General features: G+C 41.2%; 1 protein-coding gene across 8 annotated transcripts in view; it reads right to left on the reverse strand.

The window, feature by feature from the left end:
- ncam1b (neural cell adhesion molecule 1b) overlaps positions 1 to 24,381 on the reverse strand; it is a 354,414-nt gene that overhangs the window by 26,089 nt on the left and 303,944 nt on the right. For 6 of the 8 annotated variants that reach the window (XM_061973163.1, XM_061973161.1, XM_061973162.1 and 3 more), the window contains 3 exons: positions 18,738 to 18,866; positions 4,991 to 5,115; positions 3,151 to 3,331 (listed from right to left, as the gene is read on the reverse strand). In XM_061973163.1, the coding sequence (XP_061829147.1) occupies positions 3,151 to 3,331; positions 4,991 to 5,115; positions 18,738 to 18,866 (435 nt within the window). Of the gene's footprint in view, positions 1 to 851; positions 1,205 to 3,150; positions 3,332 to 4,990; positions 5,116 to 18,737; positions 18,867 to 24,381 lie in introns of those variants that run through there. The other 2 variants (XM_061973168.1, XM_061973167.1) reach the window with 1 other exon arrangement.

Genomic DNA, 24,381 nt, shown 5'->3' on the forward strand with positions numbered 1-24,381 from the left:
ATATATATATATATATATATATATATATATATATATATATATATATATATATATATATATATATATATATATGAAATACTTGACTTGGTGAATTCTAGCTGTAAATATACTCCTACCCTTTTAGCCACGCCCCCGTCCCACCCCCACTCCCCACCTCCCGAAATCGGAGGTCTCAAGGTTGGCAAGTATGATTTCCACCATCGAAATCAACGCTCAGAAGTATTTGTTTGATGATAGTACTGTATATTTGTGTGAAGCTAATATTTGCATATTGTGTATTTACATTTCAGTATGTTAATTGGATCACATAGCTTATACATTTGTTTCAGTTTATATATTTCAGTTGAAAAAAAAATAAAATAAATAACAGTCCAGTGCAAGACAAAAGTAAAGATAGGAAAAGACAAAGCAAGATCAACAACAATAAAGAGCCTAAATGGATTAATCTGCTTTGGAACTTTATTAGACGTCTTGGATTGTTTGTTAGCTGTCTGCCTGTGTGTGTAGTTAGTATGTTCCAATAGCAGCAGAAGTGCACTTTTTTGGAGAGCTGTGTTATTTTCAGTTTTGTGCCCAAGGGACTGATTTTATTTAACACTATATTATTATTTATACACCTATAGTGATCACAGAGACAGGTTGTTTTTGTGTTACTGTATATATTTGTTTTTCTGAAAAACCCCACTTAATATACTTTGGGTAACAACAGTCAATATTTAGTTTTTTTAATTTTTTCTTATAAAATAAAAGTGAGCTTTTGTTAAACCAAATATTGTGTTTTTTTTCCCATATACAACAACCTATCTGGATTCGATAAGGAATCGGTTCGATAAGAGGATTCAATAATTTTCTTATCAAACATCATCCCTACACTTCAGTACACAATAAAGCATAAAAATATCTATATCTGTAGAATGGGACCAGACTCTAGTTTGTTGCTGCATTTATGTCAGTCTGTGAGGCTTGGGGGGGGGGGGTTTATTCCACTGCTTTTGGTTCAGTTCTGTTGCAAAAAAAAAAGCTGTTCATTGCTCCTTATTTTCCCCCACGCATTTGTCACTGTCTGCTTTTAAGAAGTGAAGGCGTGTAGGAGTGGCAAAGCTCCTGTTAGCGGGCCCACCGGACTATGAGAGCAGGAATGCAGTGATGGCAGACAGTATGAGTGATGCCACACAGCACGTCATGGGTGAACAGCCCTGAGTGGCTGGATGCGGCACAACGCCCGACACACAATGTCCAGAACCGGGGCCACAGCACGGGAACGTTGGGGGGGGAAAAAAAAGGGAGGAATGAAAAGAGAAGGGGATGGGAGAAAACAAGAAGAGAGAAGTGAAAATATGTCGCCTGAAAACACAAAGGTGAAATTCAAAATAAAGGAGAAAACAACGTATTGAAGAGAAAGGGGTGAAGGTGTGTGAATGCTTGAAATGAGAAGCTGAATTAGGTAGTCAAAGTGAGAGGACACGGTGGCATAGAGGTACAGCCTTAGGGTTAGTGGAGAACTATTTGCACACTTCACTTATTCAAACGTTAGACTGAGGAAAATGACAATAATTCAGAGGGAAATATTTCTGCTTCGGTAGAAAAAGTTGCCTGGCCCAGTTTTTTTTTTGCAGGAGCAGACTCGAGCTCATTGAGCGAGACCGTGAAGTCTGACTATTCAGCCAGGAAAGAATTTTCAGCTCAACAATGTCCAGTCAAAATTCATTGAGATGTCATTTAAAGGGGAACATTATCACCAGACCTATGTAAGCGTCAATATATACCTTGATGTTGCAGAAAAAAGACCATATATATTTTTTCACCGATTTCCGAACTCTAAATGGGTGAATTTTGGCGAATTAAACGCCTTTCTAATATTCGCTCTCAAAGCAATCCGCCATTTTCTCAAACACCGAGTCAAATCAGCTCTGTTATTTTCCGTTTTTCCGACTGTTTTCCGTACCTTGGAGACATCATGCCTCGTCGGTGTGTTGTCGGAGGGTGTAACAACACGAACAGGGACGGATTCAAGTTGCACCAGTGGCCCAAAGATGCGAAAGTGGCAAGAAATTGGACGTTTGTTCCGCACACTTTACCGACGAAAGCTATGCTACGACAGAGATGGCAAGAATGTGTGGATATCCTGCGACACTCAAAGCAGATGCATTTCCAACGATAAAGTCAAAGAAATCTGCCGCCGGACCCCCATTGAATCTGTGAGCAATTCAGGGACAAAGGACCTCGGTAGCACGGCAAGCAATGGCGGCAGTTTGTTCCCGCAGACGAGCGAGCTAAACCCCCTGGATGTCTTGGCTCACACCGTCCCTTATGCCACCGAAGATGATCAAGAGAAGAATATCGACCCTAGCTTCCCTGGCCTGCTGACATCAACTCCAAAACTGGACAGATCAGCTTTCAGGAAAAGAGCGCGGATGAGGGTATGTCTACAGAATATATTAATTGATGAAAATTGGGCTGTCTGCACTCTCAAAGTGCATGTTGTTGCCAAATGTATTTCATATGCTGTAAACCTAGTTCATAGTTGTTAGTTTCCTTTAATGCCAAACAAACACATACCAATCGTTGGTTAGAAGGCGATCACCGAATTCGTCCTCGCTTTCTCCCGTGTCGCTGGCTGTCGTGTCGTTTTCGTCGGTTTCGCTTGCATACGGTTCAAACCGATATGGCTCAATAGCTTCAGTTTCTTCTTCAATTTCGTTTTCGCTACCTGCCTCCACACTACAACCATCCGTTTCAATACATGCGTAATCTGTTGAATCGCTTAAGCCGCTGAAATCCGAGTCTGAATCCGAGCTAATGTCGCTATACCTTGCTGTTTTTTTGTATTGGCATCACTGTGTGACGTCACAGGAAAATGGACGGGTGTATATAACGATGGTTAAAATCAGGCACTTTGAAGCTTTTTTTAGGGATGTTGCGTGATGGGTAAAATTTTGAAAAAAACTTCGAAAAATATAATAAGCCACTGGGAACTGATTTTTAATGGTTTTAACCATTCTGAAATTGTGATAATGTTCCCCTTTAACTTTTACAGCAAAAAATAGAAGGTGAGCTTTTGAGTGGAGCTCCTCAATTTTTCCTGGTGTTCATTAGTTGCAGCGTGAGAAGCAGAGCTTGTGAGCGGGGGGGTGTGTGTGGTTTATGTACCTGGGATGACTGCTGGCTGAGTGGACGTCTTGACGGACATGCTCGCCGGCGGCGACTTGCCCTTCTGGTTCTCTGCCACCACGTTGACGTTGTACTCCGTGTCCCACTCCAGTCCCCTTAGAACCACATAGTCGCTGTCGTTGGGCATCCGGATTTCCGGTTTCCACTGCGTCGACTGAATCTAAGGCGCAACAAGGCATACAATCAATAATAAATGAAATCTATATAGTGGACAATGCCTCACGAAAGTGAGTGCACCCCTTGCGTTTTAGCAACCATTTTATTTCAACATGTTTTCTCAAAAGACAGTACTAGAAATTATAGCGATGTCCTGATCTTGCCCGAAAAAAGAATGAAGTGCTTAGTAAAGTTTAAGAAGTGTAGATGGAACCATGTTACACAGTGAGTTTAGCGAGAGGATAATTTAACAACAGATAAATCTCATAAAAAACATACAACATGAGGTGGCAAAGAAAAATGTGTACCGTATTTTTCGCACTATAAGGCAAAACCGGATTATAAGGCGCACCTTTAATCAATGGTCTATCTCAAAACTGTGTTCATATATAAGGCGCACCGGATTATAAGGTGCACCTTCAATGAATGGCCTATTTTAAAACGGTGTTCATATATAAGGCGCACCGGATTATAAGGCGCACCTTCAATGAATGGCCTATTTTAAAACTGTGTTCATATATAAGGCGCACCGCATTATAAGGCGCATAGAATAGACGCTACAGTAGAGGCTGGGGTTACTTTATGCATCCCGTAGTTGCGAGACCTGTTGTGGCTCAATATTGGTCCATATATAAGGCGCACCGGATTATAAGGCGCACTGTCAGCTTTTGACAAAATTGGAGGTTTTTAGGTGCGCCTTATAGTGCGGAAAATACGGTACAATGAATAAAGCAAAATATGTTCGAGACCAAAAATCTCTACTGCTTGCTAGTGTTTCCATATATAAGTTATTGTGTAGAGATGTCCGATAATGGCTTTTTTGCCGATATCCGATATTCCGATATAGTCCAACTCTTAATTACCGATACCAATATCAATATATACAGTCGTGGAATTAACACATTATTATGCCTAATTTTGTTGTGATGCCCCGCTGGGTGACTCTCACCGTGCTGCCCTTTTAATGTAACTATAGCTGAAAAAATTGTACAATAGCAATAGGAGAGACTATTCATCCCTGAACACCATGGAGTTCATGTAGGCTTAATGATGACATTATTATATCAACTATCAGAGACAGATAGTTGATTCAACACAGCTCAATCAACACAGAAAAAGGTAAAGTGAAATAACAGACAGACAGGGCTTTGCTGTCCGTAACACACACACACACACCGCAAAATGAGCTAACGTTACGCTAAAAGCGAATTAGCCTTCACCTCAAGCCAGGACTGCGAGCGAGCTGAGCTGCCTTTTATATTTCTAGAAGGTCAACGGGCTCATAGTGATGTTACTAGTAGTTGACTGGGAGGTGTTTATTATCATTTGGGGAGAGTCCGCTGCCTGATGATTACCTGCTAAACACTAAGCACTGACTACATGCGCTCTGAATACGCACTGCTGATTGGCTGTTACCGCTCTGTTTGTAACCAATCAGATGGTTGTGTGGGCGGGACAATGCTGGGTGCTGTGTAGAGGACTGACAGAGACAGAAGGAAGTGGAGGCGGCTACTTAATATGTTCGTGTGGAAACTCGTTTGGTACACCTCCGAATTGAACCGAAACCCCCGTACCGAAACGGTTCAATACAAATACACGTACCGTTACACCCTTAGTAGTTTCTGAAATGGGAGATTAGTGATAAATGGCTCGTAATACTTACTGGTTTGTAGCGGATGAGGTAATGGTAGATGGGCAGTCCACCGTCGTCCTGCTTGATCCAGCTGACTTTCAAGGAATTACCTATCGGCTGAAGCGCTGCTTCCAGCTTGGGAGGATTGGGAATCCCTGCAGGCAGGCAGGAATGCTGATGTTATTCACATTGTGTTGGTTTTTTAAACATTCAAATGGGTTATTTGGTGAGAGAAGCGGTCCGTCTTTAGAAGTTTGGGTAAAACAGACTTGAAAAGCAGCTTCTATCGTCGTTGTTGTTGTTGTTGTCGTCGTTCCAGGTCACTGGCCCTTCCTCAGTCGCTTGCCTCCAGATGGTGGAGTCACACTCATTACCAAATGACACACAAGCGCGTGCTCCTCTGAATCAGTCTCGAGTGGCACTCAAACGGATTCCAAATTACTGACTGATATTCTTGTATACCACGCCTCAAGAGTGAAGAGGGGTTTTTTCCCCCCATCTTATCGACTGAAATGTTTACAGCACAACAAATTAGCACTGGATGACATACGTGTGCAACAAACCTGATTAAAGGGGAACATTATCACCAGACCTATGTAAGCGTCAATATATACCTTGATGTTGCAGAAAAAAGACCATATATTTTTTTAACCGATTTCCGAACTCTAAATGGGTGAATTTTGGCGAATTAAACGCCTTTCTAATAGTCAAATCAGCTCTGTTATTTTCCGTTTTTTCGACTGTTTTCCGTACCTTGGAGACATCATGCCTCGTCGGTGTGTTGTCGGAGGGTGTAACAACACGAACAGGGACGGATTCAAGTTGCACCAGTGGCCCAAAGATGCGAAAGTGGCAAGAAATTGGACGTTTGTTCCGCACACTTTACCGACGAAAGCTATGCTACGACAGAGATGGCAAGAATGTGTGGATATCCTGCGACACTCAAAGCAGATGCATTTCCAACGATAAAGTCAAAGAAATCTGCCGCCAGACCCCCATTGACTCTGCCGGAGTGTGTGAGCAATTCAGGGACAAAGGACCTCGGTAGCACGGCAAGCAATGGCGGCAGTTTGTTCCCGCAGACGAGCGAGCTAAACCCCCTGGATGTCTTGGCTCACACCGTCCCTTATGCCACCGAAGATGATCAAGAGAAGAATATCGACCCTGGCCTGCTGACATGAGGGTATGTCTACAGAATATATTAATTGATGAAAATTGGGCTGTCTGCACTCTCAAAGTGCATGTTGTTGCCAAATGTATTTCATATGCTGTAAACCTAGTTCATAGTTGTTAGTTTCCTTTAATGCCAAACAAACACATACCGATCGTTGGTTAGAAGGCGATCGCCGAATTCGTCCTCGCTTTTGTCGTGTCGTTTTCGTCGGTTTCGCTTGCATACGGTTCAAACCGATATGGCTCAATAGCTTCAGTTTCTTCTTCAATTTCGTTTTCGCTACCTGCCTCCACACTACAACCATCCGTTTCAATACATGCGTAATCTGTTGAATCGCTTAAGCCGCTGAAATCCGAGTCTGAATCCGAGCTAATGTCGCTATAGCTTGCTGTTCTATCCGCCATGTTTGTTTGTGTTGGCTTCACTATGTGACGTCACAGGAAAAATGGACGGGTGTTTATAACGATGGTTAAAATCAGGCACTTTGAAGCTTTTTTTAGGGATATTGCATGATGGGTAAAATTTAGAAAAAAACTTCGAAAAATATAATAAGCCACTGGGAACTGATTTTTAATGGTTTTAACCCTTCTGAAATTGTGATAATGTTCCCCTTTAAAAAAAATGCTTTACCGACTTCCTTGTCGAGACGACATAATCAAGGTCAGAAGGCAATGGACAAGACAGAATGCAGTACATTGTGGTTAGACTATTCAGATTTGGGCATGAGACTACCTGACTGACCGTAAATGCTCAAATATGCTCCTATTCAAGTTGTATTGGTCACATGCAGAGTACACCACAGTGAAAAGATTTTTTTCCATGCTCTTCAGATATTGCGTACAGTGGGATCCAAACACTAGGTACAGAATCTAATACACTAAATACAAAAAAATACAACAATTTGAATAGCTCTGATGTACATTAATTACAAGACAATAAGTTACAGTAGTTATGGTAGAGGTATCAGTACAAGTAGTAGTCAAAAACAGTACCAATGCAAGATCAAATAGTATAACAGTATACCGTATTTTTCGGACTATAAGTCGCAGTTTTTTTCATAGTTTGGGGGTGCGACTTATACTCAGGAGCGACTTATGTGTGAAATTATTAACACATTAGCGTAAAATATCAAATAATATTATTTATCTCATTCATGTAAGGGACTAGACGTATAAGATTTCATGGGATTTAGCGATTAGATTGTTTGGTAAATGTATAGCATGTTCTATATGTTATAGTTATTTGAATGACTCTTACCATAATATGTTACGTTAACATACCAGTTGGTTATTTATGCCTCATATAACGTACACTTATTCAGCCTGTTGTTCACTATTCTTTATTTATTTTGAATTGCCTTTCAAATGTCTATTCTTGGTGTTGGCTTTTATCAAATACATTTCCCCAAAAAATGCGACTTATACTCCAGTGCGACTTATATATGTTTTTTCCCTTCTTTATTATGCATTTTCGGCCGGTGCGACTTATACTCCGGAGCGACTTATACTCCGAAAAATACGGTATACAGTATATATATAGAGATGTCCGATAATGGCTTTTTTGCCGATATTCCGATATTGTCCAACTCTTAATTACCGATTCCGATATCAACCGATACCGATATATACAGTCGTGGAATTAACACATTATTATGCCTCATTTTGTTGTGATGCCCCGCTGGATGCATTAAACAATGTAACAAGGTTTTCCAAAATAAATCAACTCAAGTTATGGAAAGAAATGCCAACATGGCACTGCCATATTTATTATTGAAGTCACAAAGTGCATTATTTTTTTTAACATGCCTCAAAACAGCAGCTTGGAATTTGGGACATGAGGAAGTTGAGGTGGGTGGGGGGTAACGGGGTAGCGCGGGGTGTATATTGTAGCATCCCAGAAGAGTTAGTGCTGCAAGGGGTTCTGGGTATTTGTTCTGTTGTGTTTATGTTGTGTTACGGTGCGGATGTTCTCCCGAAATGTGTTTGTCATTCTTGTTTGGTGTGGGTTCACAGTGTGGCGCATATTTGTAACAGTGTTAAAGTTGTTTATACGGCCACCCTCAGTGTGACCTGTATGGCTGTTGACCAAGTACGCATGGCATTCACTTGTGTGTGTGAAAAGCCGTCGATATTATGTGATTGGGCCGGCACGCAAAGGCAGTGCCTTTAAGGTTTATTGGCGCTCTGTACTTCTCCCTACGTCCGTGTACACAGCGGAGTTTTAAAAAGTCATACATTTTACTTTTTAAAACCGATACCGATAATTTCTGATATTACATTTTAAAGCATTTATCGGCTGATAATATCGGCAGTCCGATATTATCGGACATGTATATTTAGTTAACTGCAGAGTGTCTTAGAGTCGTTCGGTGCGTGGTCTACGTAAGAAAATAACTGCCAGAATTTCTAAGACCCCCCACACCAAATCCGATTTTTTTTTTGCTCTTAAAGGGGAACTCCACTTTAAAAAAAAAAAAGTTTGTCTATTGTTCACAATTAATATGAAAGACATGACATGACGATGCATTCTAACTCATAAATAAAAGTAAATAAAAGTCCGCTTACAACACAGTCAATGGGAGGTCCTCTATCCCGCCCATAAAACCCAATAAATAACTATCCAAAAACCGCCAACAATACTCCATTTACATTTTCTTACTTGAGTTTGAGTTTGAGTTTATTTCGAACATGCAAGCATACAACATGATACATCACAATCTCCAGTTTCTCTTTTCAACATGTTGGAAAAGGAGTAGGAAGAAGCAGAGCTTATTTAATCCTACCCCTTTTCTTTTACATAACAGTTGCTAAAATTTTTGTTCACTTCCTGTTCTCAATTTATTCACAATATACTCCATAAGTAATCACAATAAAAATAAGTAAATAAATAATAATTGGTGAAGTAAGTTACATTTCATATGATAAGATAAGTAAGATTATTTTGAGAATGAAAGAATGGATGGATGAAATAAATTCAGAATGTTTATCATGGTTCTTCTTCTTTGTACTTTGTAAACACTTTAAGTTTGAAGAGTTTCTTGAAGTGGATCATATTAGTACTTTGTTTGATTGCTTTGCTTAATCCATTCCATCATTTAATTCCACATACTGATATACTGAAGGTCTTAAGTGTTGTACGTGCATACAAATGTTTTAAATTACATTTCTCTCTAAGATTATATTTCTCCTCTTTTTTTGAGAAGAATTGTTGTATATTCTTGGGTTGTAGGTTATAGTTTGCTTTGTGTATAATTTTAGCTGTTTGCAAATTCACTATGTCGTGGAATTTCAGTATCTTTGATTCAATAAATAAAGGATTTGTATGTTCTCTATATCCAACATTATGTATTATTATAACTGATGTTTTTTGTAACACCGTCAATGAATGAAGTGTACTTTTGTAGTTATTTCCCCATATTTCTGCACAGTAACTCAGATATGTAACACTAGTGAGCAGTAGAGAATATGAAGTGATTTTTGGTCTAGAACATGTTTTGCTTTATTCATTATTGACGTGTTTCTTGCTACTTTATGTTGTATATTTTTTACGTGAGATTTCCAGTTCAATTTATCATCAATCGTTATACCTAGAAATTTGGTTTCATTTACTCTTTCAATTTCTATTCCGTCTATTTGTATTTGTGTTTGACTTTCTCTTCTACTGTTACCAAATAGCATTATTTTAGTTTTACTGAGATTCAACAATAGTCTGTTTTTGTCAAACCATCTTTTTAATTTGTTCATTTCTTCTGTTATTATTTGTAGTATCTTCTGTGTGTTCTCTCCTGAACAAAACGCTGTTGTATCATCCGCAAATAATACTAACTTTAAATCTTTTGTAACTTTACAAATGTCGTTTATATAGAGATTGAATAATTTGGGTCCTAGTATTGATCCCTGAGGTACACCACAGGATATATTTAGCGTTGTAGACGTGTGTTCGCCTAGCTTCACGTATTGTTTCCTGTTCATTAGATAACTTCTTATCCAGTTTAAGACTAACCCTCTGATGCCATATAGTTCTAGTTTTTTGATTAAAATATTGTGATTAATTGTGTCAAATGCTTTAGTTAGATCCATAAAAACTGCTGCCGCACATTTTTTTACTATCTATTGCTTTGGTAATTTCTTCTGTAATTTCAATTAAAGCCATCAAAGTTGAAAAATTAGCTCTATATCCATATTGGTTCTCTTCGAGTATTCTATTTTTATTTATGAAACTCTCTAATCTGTTATTGAACAGTTTTTCAATGATTTTAGAAAATTGTGGAAGTAAAGAAACAGGTCTATAGTTTGTAAATTGATGTTTGTCGCCAGTCTTGTGAATTGGTGCAACTTTAGCTATTTTCATTTTGTTTGAAATGATAGGTTACTAATATACATTAATGGTCCTGAGATCTCTTCAATAACCTTTTTTATCGTTTCCATATCAATTCCGTTACAATCAGTTGAAGTCTTAGATTTACATTTTTTCACGATTGTAACTATTTCCTCCTGTGTCACGTTACTGAGGAACATGGAGTTGGGATTTCGCTCTATGGTATCATTATAGTCCTCAATTAAAACTGGGTCTGGAATCCTTTCTTCCAATTTTGGTCCAATATTTAAGTATTATATATATATTTAGTTTGTTAGAGGAAACCTTTAGCATTGAGTAGTGTTGGGCAGCAATTTCTTTCCAGAACACCGGTTAAAAACATTTGCATTTAGTAGAAGTATTTGAAGTATCACGAGAGGTCAGCATCCAGCAGCTTGGTCTACTTGTGCATTACCTGCCCTACTCAGCTGTTGGTGCGAAATCCATGCGTGGTAAACCTGTTGAGCTGTTGTTTACAATGAACCCATCGGCGGTATCAATACGAGCTGAGCAGTTTTCGCCAAACTGCTAATACAACATTGGTCCGGTTACATTGGTCCAATGAGCTTGGTCCGCATTGCCGGCAGTAAGTCGGGCACGTTTCCAGTGAGGGTTGGACTCCGCCAAGGCTGCCCTTTGTCACCGATTCTGTTCATAACCTTTATGGACAGAATTTCTAGGCGCAGTCAAGGCGTTGAGGGTATCTGGTTTGGTGGCTGCAGGATTAGGTCTCTGCTATTTGCAGATGATGTGGTCCTGATGGCTTCCTCCGGCCAAGATCTTAAGCTCTCACTGGATCGGTTCGCAGCCGAGTGTGAAGCGACTGGGATGGGAATCAGCACCTCCAAGTCCGAGTCCATGGTTCTCTCCCGGAAAAGGGTGGAGTGCCATCTCCGGGTTGGGGAGGAGATCTTGCCCCAAGTGGAGGAGTTCAAGTACCTCGGAGTCTTGTTCACGAGTGGGGGAAGAGTGGATCGTGAGATCGACAGGAGGATCGGTGCGGCGTCTTCAGTAATGCGGACGCTGTATCGATCCGTTGTGGTGAAGAAGGAGCTGAGCCGGAGGGCAAAGCTCTCGATTTACCGGTCGATCTACGTTCCCATCCTCACCTATGGTCATGAGCTTTGGGTCATGACCGAAAGGACAAGATCACGGGTACAAGCGGCCGAAATGAGTTTCCTCCGCCGAGTGGCGGGGCTCTCCCTTAGAGATAGGGTGAGAAGCTCTGTCATTCGGGGGGAGCTCAAAGTAAAGCCGCTGCTCCTCCACATGGAGAGGAGCCAGATGAGGTGGTTCGGGCATCTGGTCAGGATGCCACCCAAACGCCTCCCTAGGAAGGTGTTTCGGGCACGTCCGACCGGTAGGAGGCCACGGGGAAGACCCAGGACACGCTGGGAAGACTATGTCTCCCGGCTGGCCTGGGAACGCCTCGGGATCCCCCGGGAGGAGCTGGACGAAGTGGCTGGGGAGAGGGAAGTCTGGGCTTCCCTGCTTAAGCTGCTGCCCCCGCGACCCGACCTCGGATAAGTGGAAGAAGATGGATGGATGGTCCGGTTACTGCTTTGTTGTTGAGAAACCACCATGTGGTCCGAGACAACTGCTTCCTTTCCACTTTCTTGTGCACTCTAAGTCAGTTGTAAAGTAAAAAACCAAATGAAGTTGTTGTATAGGAGTTGTCTTTGTCCAATTATCACCTTCTTCCAGTCCTCTTTGCGGTTCATGCAAATAAAGGCCGGCTATGATTAGAGCATTTACGGTACTGTAAGCTGCAGGTGAATGTGAGGCAACCGTACAGATAAGCAATGAGTTGGTTAGCTCAGCATAAAGAATAAAAGCTGATGATTGAGAACCAGAGCAAACTGCGGCAAAAAAAAGCAGTGTTTTGCAGGAAGGGAAGAGCTATTGATTATAGTTCTCTAACGGTTAAAGGGAACATGCTTCACTAAAGACTAGATTTATAAGGGGCGCATCCCACAGGTAGCTGCCTCTCAATACAATTCAAGTGATGCTGGTATACATCACCAAGGTAACAGCTCTGGCTCTCATTAATCTTGCTGAGGCGGACACCTACACGCTTGATTAATCGCTCCAACTTTGCGTCCGCGTATAAGCAATTAATGTGGCGTTTAATAAGCAGGCTTCTTCGGTTAAAGCAATAGGTCGTCTGAAACGTTAGATGTTTACCTTCTGAAAAGCGCAGCGCGTCGTCATGGTGCCATGCAAGCAGAACAACAGTCACATCAATTGCACATTTATGAATGGTTGAAAGTGGGGGGGGAAAGGGACAAGAGTGAGGGTGTAACGGTACGTGTGTTTGTATTGAACCGTTTCGGTACGGGAGGTTCAGTTCGGAGGTGTACCGAACGAGTTTCCACACGAACATATTAAGTCGCGCACTGCACGGACGGACATAAGTAGCGTAGCGCACGTTGTGTAAACAATGCACAACACACGGCATGCTGGTGTAACGCAGGTGTCAAATACATACTTTAGCGGAGAGAATTAGGAGAATTCTGTATTACTCTTTGTCACGTCCTCGTCACGTGACCACCGCGGTCCAATCAGCTGTGCTTATAAGCCGGTAGCAGGAAGTGGCCAGTAGACAGGACGTGAGGGGAGACAGATTGTATTTCTGCTCGAGGTAGGTTTTTATTCTCGTTTTCACCCGAAATATTGTGCTGACGGGATTCTAAATAAATGCCTATTTGTTAACTTTATAGAGCCGACTACCAGCGCCGGATTCTTTGTCATTAAAGACCTACTGAAACCCACTACTACCGACCACGCAGTCTGATAGTTTATATATCAATGATGAAATCTTAAAGGGGAACATTATCACCAGACCTATGTAAGCGTCAATATATACCTTGATGTTGCAGAAAAAAGATCATATATTTTTTTAACCGATTTCCGAACTCTAAATGGGTGAATTTTGGCGAATTAAATGCCTTTCTATTATTCGCTCTCGGAGCAATCCGCCATTTCCTCAAACACCGAGTCAAATCAGCTCTGTTATTTTCCGTTTTTTTCCACTGTTTTCCGTACCTTGGAGACATCATGCCTCGTCGGTGTGTTGTCGGAGGGTGTAACAACACGAACAGGGACGGATTCAAGTTGCACCAGTGGCCCAAAGATGCGAAAGTGGCAAGAAATTGGACGTTTGTTCCGCACACTTTACCGACGAAAGCTATGCTACGACAGAGATGGCAAGAATGTGTGGATATCCTGCGACACTCAAAGCAGATGCATTTCCAACGATAAAGTCAAAGAAATCTGCCGCCAGACCCCCATTGAATCTGCCGGAGTGTGTGAGCAATTCAGGGACAAAGGACCTCGGTAGCACGGCAAGCAATGGCGGCAGTTTGTTCCCGCAGACGAGCGAGCTAAACCCCCTATCGACCCTAGCTTCCCTGGCCTGCTGACATCTACTCCAAAACTGGACAGATCAGCTTTCAGGAAAAGAGCGCGGATGAGGGTATGTCTACAGAATATATTAATTGATGAAAATTGGGCTGTCTGCACTCTCAAAGTGCATGTTGTTGCCAAATGTATTTCATATGCTGTAAACCTAGTTCATAGTTGTTAGTTTCCTTTAATGCCAAACAAACACATACCAATCGTTGGTTAGAAGGCGATCGCCGAATTCGTCCTCGCTTTCTCCCGTGTCGCTGGCTGTCGTGTCGTTTTCGTCGGTTTCGCTTGCATACGGTTCAAACCGATATGGCTCAATAGCTTCAGTTTCTTCTTCAATTTCGTTTTCGCTACCTGCCTCCACACTACAACCATCCGTTTCAATACATGCGTAATCTGTTGAATCGCTTAACCCACTGAAATCCGAGTCTGAATCCGAGCTGTGTTGGCTTCACTATGTGACGTCACAGGAAAATGGACGGGTGTTTATAACGATGGTTAAAATCAGGCACTTTGAAGCTTTTTTTAGGGATATTGCGTGATGGGTAAAATTTTGAAAAAAACTTCGAAAAATAAAATAAGCCACTGGGAACTGATTTTTAATGGTTTTAACCCTTCTGAAATTGTGATAATGTTCCCCTTTAACATTGCAACACATGCTAATACGGCCGAGTTAACTTATAAACTTCCGGTTGAAAACGTCTAGGTATGATGACGTATGCGCGTGACGTCGATGGTTGAAACGGAAGTATTGGGACGCCATTGTATCCAATACAAAAAGCTCAGTTTTCATCGCAAAATTCCACAGTATTCTGGACATCTGTGTTGGTGAATCTGTTGCAATTTGTTTAATGAACAATGGAGACTGCAAAGAAGAAAGCTGTAGATGCGATCGGTGTATTAGCGTCTGGCTACAGCAACACAACCAGGAGGACTTTGACTTGGATAGCAGACGCGCTATCCGACGCTAGCCGCCGACCGCATCGATGATCGGGTGAAGTCCTTCGTCGCTCCGTCGATCGCTGGAACGCAGGTGAGCTTCGGTGTTGATGAGCAGATGAGGGTTGGCGTAGGTGGAGAGCTAATGTTTTTATCATAGCTCTGTCGAGGTCCGTAGCTAAGTTAGATTCAATGGCGTCGTTAGCAACAGCATTGTTAAGCTTCGCCAGGCTGGAAAGCATTAACCGTGTAGTTACAGGTCCATGGTTTAATAGTATTGTTGATTTTCTCTCTATCCTTCCAGTCAGGGGTTTATTTCTTTTGTTTCTATCTGCAGTTAAGCCCAATGCTATCACGTTAGCTCCGTAGCTAAAGTGCTTCACCGATGTATTGTCGTGGAGCTAAAAGTCACTGTGAATGTCCATTTCGCGTTCTCGACTCTCATTTTCAAGAGGATATAGTATCCGAGGTGGTTTATAATACAAATCCGTGATCCGCAATAGAAAAAGGAGAGAGTGTGGAATCCAATGAGCCCTTGTACCTAAGTTACGGTCAGAGCGAAAAAAGATGCATCCTGCACTGCACTCTAATACTTCACTCTCTCGTTCCTCATCCACGAATCTTTCATCCTGGCTCAAATTAATGGGGAAATCGTCGCTTTCTCGGTCCCAATCGCTCTCGCTGCTGGTGTAAACAATGGGGAAATGTGAGGAGACTTTCAACTTGTGACGTCACGCTACTTCCGGTACAGGCAAGGCTTTTTTTTTTATCAGCGACCAAAAGTTGCGAACTTTATCGTCGTTGTTCTATACTAAATCCTTTCAGCAAAAATATGGCAATATCGCGAAATGATCAAGTATGACACATAGAATGGATCTGCTATCCCCGTTTAAATTTAAAAAAAAATCATTTCAGTAGGCCTTTAAGCTGTGTGTGACTGTAGAAGCGGAGTTGGCGAGTCCATGGTTATGAAAATATATTAGTCTTTCTTCCATTGTTTCATTGCAACAGTCTTTGTGGCATATTTCTCAATCGTCCATATGCAAGATTTATGACTTGAACCAATGACAACTATTGTGTATTGAATGTGTTTGATAATAAGCACTTTAGTATTGTAAAGGTCATATTTATGCTGCTAATGGTTATTTTAGCACTTTATTGTGATTCTGACATGTATGTTGATTTATATTGTACAATATCGAGGAAAAAAACTAGAACCTGTTCTGAATACTTTATAATGCAATTAGTGTTATTTAATGAAGATATTTGATTTGTGTACACATTGATTTATAAGGATGGTCCCGGTTCTTACACAGGCCAGGCTTCTCTTTATGATGGCGAGCTAAGGGAAAAAAAGCATCTAGTCCAAGGATCGTTCTTGGGAGATTCCAGCCAGGAACCCCACCACCTGTTCTGTCTGGGCTGGTAGGAGGCTCTCGAGCCAACCCTCTACACATTTTCACCATTAAAGGGGAACATTATCACCAGACCTATGTAAGCGTCAATATATACCTTGATGTTGCAGAAAAAAGACCATATATTTTTTTAACCGATTTCCGAACTCTAAATGGGTGAATTTTGGCGAATTAAACGCTTTCTAATATTCGCTCTCGGAGCGATGACGTCACAATGTGACGTCACATCGGGAAGCAATCCGCCATTTTCTCAAACACCGAGTCAAATCAGCTCTGTTATTTTCCGTTTTTTCGACTGTTTTCCGTACCTTGGAGACATCATGCCTCGTCGGTGTGTTGTCGGAGGGTGTAACAACACGAACAGGGACGGATTCAAGTTGCACCAGTGGCCCAAAGATGCGAAAGTGGCAAGAAATTGGACGTTTGTTCCGCACACTTTACCGACGAAAGCTATGCTACGACAGAGATGGCAAGAATGTGTGGATATCCTGCGACACTCAAAGCAGATGCATTTCCAACGATAAAGTCAAAGAAATCTGCCGCCAGACCCCCATTCAATCTGCCGGAGTGTGTGAGCAATTCAGGGACAAAGGACCTCGGTAGCACGGCAAGCAATGGTGGCAGTTTGTTCCCGCAGACGAGCGAGCTAAACCCCCTAGCTTCCCTGGCCTGCTGACATCAACTCCAACACTGGACAGATCAGCTTTCAGGAAAAGAGTGCGGATGAGGGTATGTCTACAGAATATATTAATTGATGAAAATTGGGCTGTCTGCACTCTCAAAGTGCATGTTGTTGCCAAATGTATTTCATATGCTGTAAACCTAGTTCAGAGTTGTTAGTTTCCTTTAATGCCAAACAAACCCATACCAATCGTTGGTTAGAAGGCGATCGCCGAATTCGTCCTGGCTTTCTCCCGTGTCGCTGGCTGTCGTGTCGTTTTCCTCGGTTTCGCTTGCATACGGTTCAAGCCGATATGGCTCAATAGCTTCAGTTTCTTCTTCAATTTCGTTTTCGCTACCTGCCTCCACACTACAACCATCCGTTTCAATACATGCGTAATCTGTTGAATCGCTTAAGCCGCTGAAATCCGAGTCTGAATCCGAGCTAATGTCGCTATAGCTTGCTGTTCTATGCGCCATGTTTGTTTGTGTTGGCATCACTATGTGACGTCACAGGAAAATGGACGGGTGTATATAACGATGGTTAAAATCAGGCACTTTGAAGCTTTTTTTAGGGATATTGCGTGATGGGTAAAATTTTGAAAAAAACTTCGAAAAATATAATAAGCCACTGGGAACTGATTTTTAATGGTTTTAACCCTTCTGAAATTGTGATAATGTTCCCCTTTAACCGCAGCACATGGACTGTACTGCTTTACTCTCCAAAACCTTTCTCCAAGAACTCTATTATCTGAGCTGAGATTTAAACAAGATCCAGAGACACTAAATAATTGAATCAGAACACACACAGAGCTATTTCTATTTTTGGGGCAGAATTATTATAGTGTTCCCAACGTTAAAAGGATAAAGCCATTGTTTACAAATTTTGGTAAATAAATAAACAGAAAATGTATATTTTGTTGTTTTCGTACTGTACCGAAAATGAACCGAACCGTGAGCTCTAAACCGAGGTACGTACCGAACCGAAATTTTTGTGTACCGTTACACCCTTAGACAACAGACATGAAAAATAGAACAAACACAAACAACATAGGACAAATTACAAAAGGAAGATGTCTACTAACTGAAACCACTGCTGATGAGTCAATCCAAACAAACAGCATAAAACTGCCCTTTGAAATGCAAATATTTGCTTTGATTTATGAGTCTGCCAGTTAGGACAATTCATTCACAAACAACAAATTGGTTCCCACTAATATTCTATGTGGATAACTCTTGGGGATGGTGGGTGAAATTAGACTACTACACCTACAGGTTGCATACACATGATGCTCAGGTCATCATGTCTACCAAAGTTACAATTAGAGATGATGCTAATGTGTATGAGCTACGTTGTCTATCATTTTTACAACGGAACAAACCTGTCTCTCCTGAGAAAAACCCAAAAAGGTCATCTTAGGACACAAAGAAAAAGACAAAGGGATCAGTTGTCCGAGCAAATAACCGCCTTGATGTAACACAACATGAACATGTTTGGAGTCTTGAAGGAGGAGGACCTGAAATGTGCATCTCCTGCCAACAGAGGGAGCTATAAGCTAAATAAATGAATTCCTGTTTGTTTGAATGAGCATGTTCACAGAGCTCATGTCATTGATTGAGACCCCAATGTAATGCAATAATTGTACACACTCAAAATTGAGTGTAGTTAAAAAGTGTGCGTTGGAACTTGTTAACTTCAGGCAATGACGACAATGTTGTTGATGTAATCTGTTATAGTGGGCTTTGTCAAACAAGGTAGGACAAATGTTTATCAAGTAGATTACTGATGAGAATACCGAGCCAAAATAGGTGAAGAACTTACGGACTGGCAGCGTCTTGAAGGACTCGGCAGGGCAGCTTTCACCTTCACCTTTGCCATTGATGGCCGACATCTTCACTTCGTAGTCGGTCTCCGGTTTCAGGTATGTGATGGTCACCTCGCTGATGACACCTGCCAAAATCAACGGATACAGTTCACGGTCATTTTTGAGGCGCGCTGAGACAAACGTTAAAATTTAGATGGCTAATCTAGAACTATGTCATTGATCATGGTTGACACTGAAGTTTAGAAACCTGTGATGACTTCTCTGTGGTCTATAATGTATGTATTGGATATGCTTTGGTGCACTTTTTGCTCCACAGTTACAGTTACAGGTCAAACTCTAGACATTTAAATATTGTGCAAAGGTTTGTTTATTCTAGCAATTAGATTAACATGGTGAAACTAATATGACATAGACTCATAACATGCAACTCAACTCTCTGTTATATATAAGTCGCACTGGAGCCCGGCCAAACTATGAAAAAAACTGCGACTTATAGTCTGAAAAATACGGTATTTAGCTCATTCACGTAAAAGACTAGACGTATATCAGCAATCGTCACACACACACGTCGACCAAAAAAAATTTGGCGGGGGCAGGTCATGGCAGAAGTGCATTGTGGGTCATGGCAGAAGTGCATTGTGGAAAAAAAAAGATGCTACCTGCTACTACTTCCGTACCTATGAAAATTGATCATTTCAACATTGGCGGTAACTTATAAAAACTGAGAAGGGCTGAACAAAAATTGCACGGAAAAGGAAATCATATACTGCAGATTACAAGCTGGAAGTAGTGAGTAGTAGCAGAAAGAAAGTTTGGAGTAAGCGAGAAACTTGTAAGGGACTGGCGAAAAGCTACTCTTACTGAAATGAAGAAAACTAAAAAAGCTAATCGCGGCCTAAAAAATATGACTTATACTCCAGTGCGACTTATATACCGTATTTTCCGCACTATAAGGCGCACCTAAAAACCACACATTTTCTCAAAAGCTGACAGTGCACCTTATAACGATTCATTTTCATAAAGTTTCGATCTCGCAACTTCGGTAAACAGCCGCCATCTTTTTTCCCGGTAGAACAGGAAGCGCTTCTTCTTCTACGCAAGCAACCGCCAAGGAAAGCACCCGCCCCCATAGAACAGGAAGCGCTTCTTCTTCTACTGTAAGCAACCACCCGCCCCCGGAAGAAGAAGAAAAAACGCGCGGATATCACCGTACGTTTCATTTCCTGTTTACATCTGTAAAGACCACAAAATGGCTCCTACTAAGCGACAAGGATCCGGTTCATAAAAAGACGCAATCTCTCCATCCGCACACGGATTACTACCGTATTTCACAGCAACTGATATTCCTGTGAACCGCACTGTGGAACGGGAGCACGTACGGTGAATATTCGCACCACAGGGAATGAGAAGTCATCCTTCACTGTGGTTCTAGCTTGCCATGCTAACTTCCACCCATGGTGATATTCAAAAGGAAGACCTTGCCAAAAGAGACCTTTCCAGCCGGCGTCATCATAAAAGCTAACTCGAAGGGATGGATGGATGAAGAAAAGATGAGCGAGTGGTTAAGGGAAGTTTACGCGAAGAGGCCGGGTGGCTTTTTTCACACAGCTCCGAAGGCGAACACACCTTCACTAAGACGGGCAGACAGCGCCGGACGACATACGCCAACATTTGCCAGTGGATCGTAAATGCCTGGGCAGATATTTCGGTCACAACTGTGGTCCGAGCTTTCCGGAAGGCAGGATTCACAGAACTACTGGATAACAACAGCGACACTGACTCCGATGACTTCGACGAGACGGAACCGGCCATTTTGGATCCCACGCTTGCGCAACTTTTCAATTCGGACACCGAAGACGAAGAATTCGAAGGATTTACGAATGAAGAATAACTTCAGAAGGTGAGCGCTATGTTTATTTTGTGTGTTGTGACATTAACGTTCGAGCAACATTATGTTGCTATTGCTCTACACCATTTTGAATTTTACTATGTTTGTGATTGCACATTTGCGTACATTTTGGGACAGAGTTGTTAGAACGCTGGTTTTCAATATATTATTAAAGTTTGACTGAACTATCTGACTGTTTTTTTGACATTCCCTTTAGCGCAGCGTAGGCGCGGCTTATAATCCGGGGCGGCTTATTGGTGGACAAAGTTATGAAATATGTAATTCATTGAAGGTGCGGCTAATAATCCGGTGCGCCTTATAGTGCGGAAAATACGGTATGTTTTTTTCCTTCTTTCTTATGCATTTTCAGCCAGTGCGACTTATACTCCGGAGCGACTTATACTCCGAAAAATACGGTACTATGACATTTTTACCAAGCTTTTTTTTTTGGCACATATACCACAATAATATCGTGGCCTTAATACCGTGATAATGTACATAGGTCAGTGGCTCTTAACCTGGGTTCGATGGAACCCTAGGGGTTCGGTGAGTCGAGCTCAGGGGTTCGGCGGAGGTCAAGACACACCCGACTCATTGTGTAAATAAAAACTTCTCCCTATCGGCGTATTACGGATACGGCAACTGCAGAAGTCAGACTGATTTGCAGGTGTGTGTGTTGGTTTTGTTGTTTGAACAAGGTGATGTTCATGCACGGTTAATTTTGTGCACCAGTAAAAAAACATGGTAACACTTTAGTATGGGGAACATATTCACCATTAATTAGTTGCTTATTAACATGCAAAATAGTAACATATTGGCTCTTAACTAGTCATTATTAAGTACTTATTAATGCCTTATTCGTAGGGGTGTAACGGTACGTGTATTTGTATTGAACCGTTTCGATACGGGGGTACCGGTTCGGTTAGGAGGTGTACCGAACGAGTTTCCACATGGACATATTAAGTAGCGTAACGCATGTTGTGTAAACAATGCACACCGAGGCACAACACACGGCATGCTAGCAGCTAACGGGCTAGGATAGACTGACCATACGTCCTCTTTTCACCGGACATGTCCTCTTTTGCTGAGTTTCTTAAATGCCTCAAATGTCCGGCATTTTGAGTTAGGGTTGCGTGTATTTTCTATGTACGTTCAGGGTTAAGAAGGGGTTAAAAACAAAACAAATTGTGTGCGCAGCAGCATTGGTGAGGGAGGGGCAGAGACAGAGAGAGAGAGAGAGTTATGATAAACGCGCATGCGTCGCCAGGCTCTGCTTTTTATCCATAGATTTATCACATTTAATCTTTTATTATCTATAGCAGGGGTGTCAAAAGTGTGCCCCGGAGGCCATTTGCGGCCCACAGCTAATGTTTTAAAGGCCCACGGCCCATTCTAAAAATACTATTAAAATAAACAAAAACATAACAAAAGTGAAATAAAAAAGCTTAAAGGTGAAATGTAATTTCGAAAAAGTTGCAATGTTGACTAATAAAACAAAGCTGTTTTTTTTTTTCTTTCAAACTGTCATTGCTCAAAACATAATATTCAATCAAAATGTTATTATGAATTATTGACCTATCCAAGGTTCCCATTACTTCACATCAAATATTCCACTAAGAAAAATATTTTTGGTGGAAAATGTATGTATATTTTGTTGTTTTCTTACTGTACCGAAAATGAACTGAACCGTGACCTCTAAACCGAGGTACGTACCGAACCGAAAATGTTGTGTATTGTTACACCCCTAAGTGCGACTTATATGTTTTTTCCTTCTTTATTATGCATTTTTGGCTGGTGCGACTTATACTCCGGAGCGATTCATAATCCGAAAAATACGGTACTATGACATTTTTACCAAGCTTTTTTTTTTGGCACATATACCACAATAATATCGTGGCCTTCATACCGTGATAATGTACATAGTGAATATACCCCCCACCCCCATTTTTTGTATATATGGTTTTTCAAATCGCCCTGCGATGAGGTGGCGACTTGTCCAGGGTGTACCCCGCCTTCCGCCCGATTGTAGCTGAGATAGGCTCCAGCGCCCCCCGCCACCCCAATGGGAATAAGCGGTAGAAAATGGATGGATGGATAGGTTTTTCAAATCATCTGTCATGTATACTGTGTATATGTACATAATTTATCCATTTTTTTTTAACGTAATTTTTAGAGATGTCCGATAATGGCTTTTTTGCCGATATTCCGATATTGTCCAACTCTTGATTACCGATTCCGATATCAACCGATACCGATATATACAGTGGTGGAATTAACACATTATTATGCCTAATTTTGTTGTGATGCCCCGCTGGATGCATTAAACAATGTAACAAGGTTTTCCAAAATAAATCAACTCAAGTTATGGAAAAAAAAAATGCCAACATGGCACTGCCATATTTATTATTGAAGTCACAAAGTGCATTATTTTTTTTAACATGCCTCAAAACAGCAGCTTGGAATTTGGGACATGCTCTCCCTTAGAGAGCATGAGGAGGTTGAGGTGGGCGGGATGTATATATAGCCGGGGGGTGTATATTGTAGCGTCCCGGAAGAGTTAGTGCTGCAGTGGGTTCTGGGTATTTGTTCTGTTGTGTTTATGTTGTGTTACGGTGCGGATGTTCTCCCGAAATGTGTTTTGTCATTCTTGTTTTGTGTGGGTTCACAGTGTGGCGCATATTTGCAACAGTGTTAAAGTTGTTTATACGGCCACCCTCAGTGTGACCTGTATGGCTGTTGACCAAGTATGTATTGCATTCACTTGTGTGTGTGAAAAGCCGTAGATATTATGTGATTGGGCCGGCACGCAAAGGCAGTGCCTTTAAGGCACGCCCCCAATATTGTTGCCTGGGTGGAAATCGGGAGAAATTCGGGAGAATGGTTGCCCCGGGAGATTTTCGGGAGCTGCACTGAAATTCCTGAGTCTCACGGGAAAATGGGGAGGGTTGGCAAGTATGACTGGGTTAGCAACTGCTCTGTACTTCTCCCTACGTCCATGTACCGTACAGTGGCGTTTTAAAAAGTCATAAATGTAATACATTTTGAAACCGATAATTTCCGATATTACATTTTAAAGCATTTATCGGCCGATAATATCGGCAGTCCGATATTATCGGACATCTCTAGTCATTTTTTATATACATGTTACAGGTTATATATCTTTTATTATTGAATGTATCAAATGTGATGAATATTTAACGGACCACAATGGAAACAAGCCTTTTGGCTTTTTGTGCCATCCATTTGCCTTTTTAAAGCATTACATGGATTCAATTCTTTAAGATGTCAATAAACTTCTCAATCAACCAATCAATAATATCATACCGTGAGATTTGATACAGTTCCATCCCTAATATTTCACAATAATAACAAATTAGTCACATTTAACACATCATTTTAACGGTTACATTGCGGCTACACTGCAAAAACTGAAATCTAAGTAAGATGAAATATCTCTAAGGGTGATATTTGCTTATTTTCTGTCTGATAAGATAATTCTTCTCACTAAGCAGATTTTATGTTAGAGTGTTTTACTTGTTTTAAGTGTTTTGGTCCTAAATGATCTCAGTAAGATATTACAGCTTGTTGCTGAGATGTTATGACCTATATTGAGTAAAACATGCTTGAAACTAGAATATCAACTGTTGTGTCATCAACACTCACAAGTATAAAACTATTTTTTAAAGTAATCATTTCTTACTTCAAGCATGAAAAAAAAAATCATGTTGTTGAGCGCATATCATTATGTCAAG

This window comes from Nerophis lumbriciformis, linkage group LG17 (genome assembly GCF_033978685.3).
Source record: "Nerophis lumbriciformis linkage group LG17, RoL_Nlum_v2.1, whole genome shotgun sequence".
NCBI lineage: Eukaryota > Metazoa > Chordata > Actinopteri > Syngnathiformes > Syngnathidae > Nerophis > Nerophis lumbriciformis.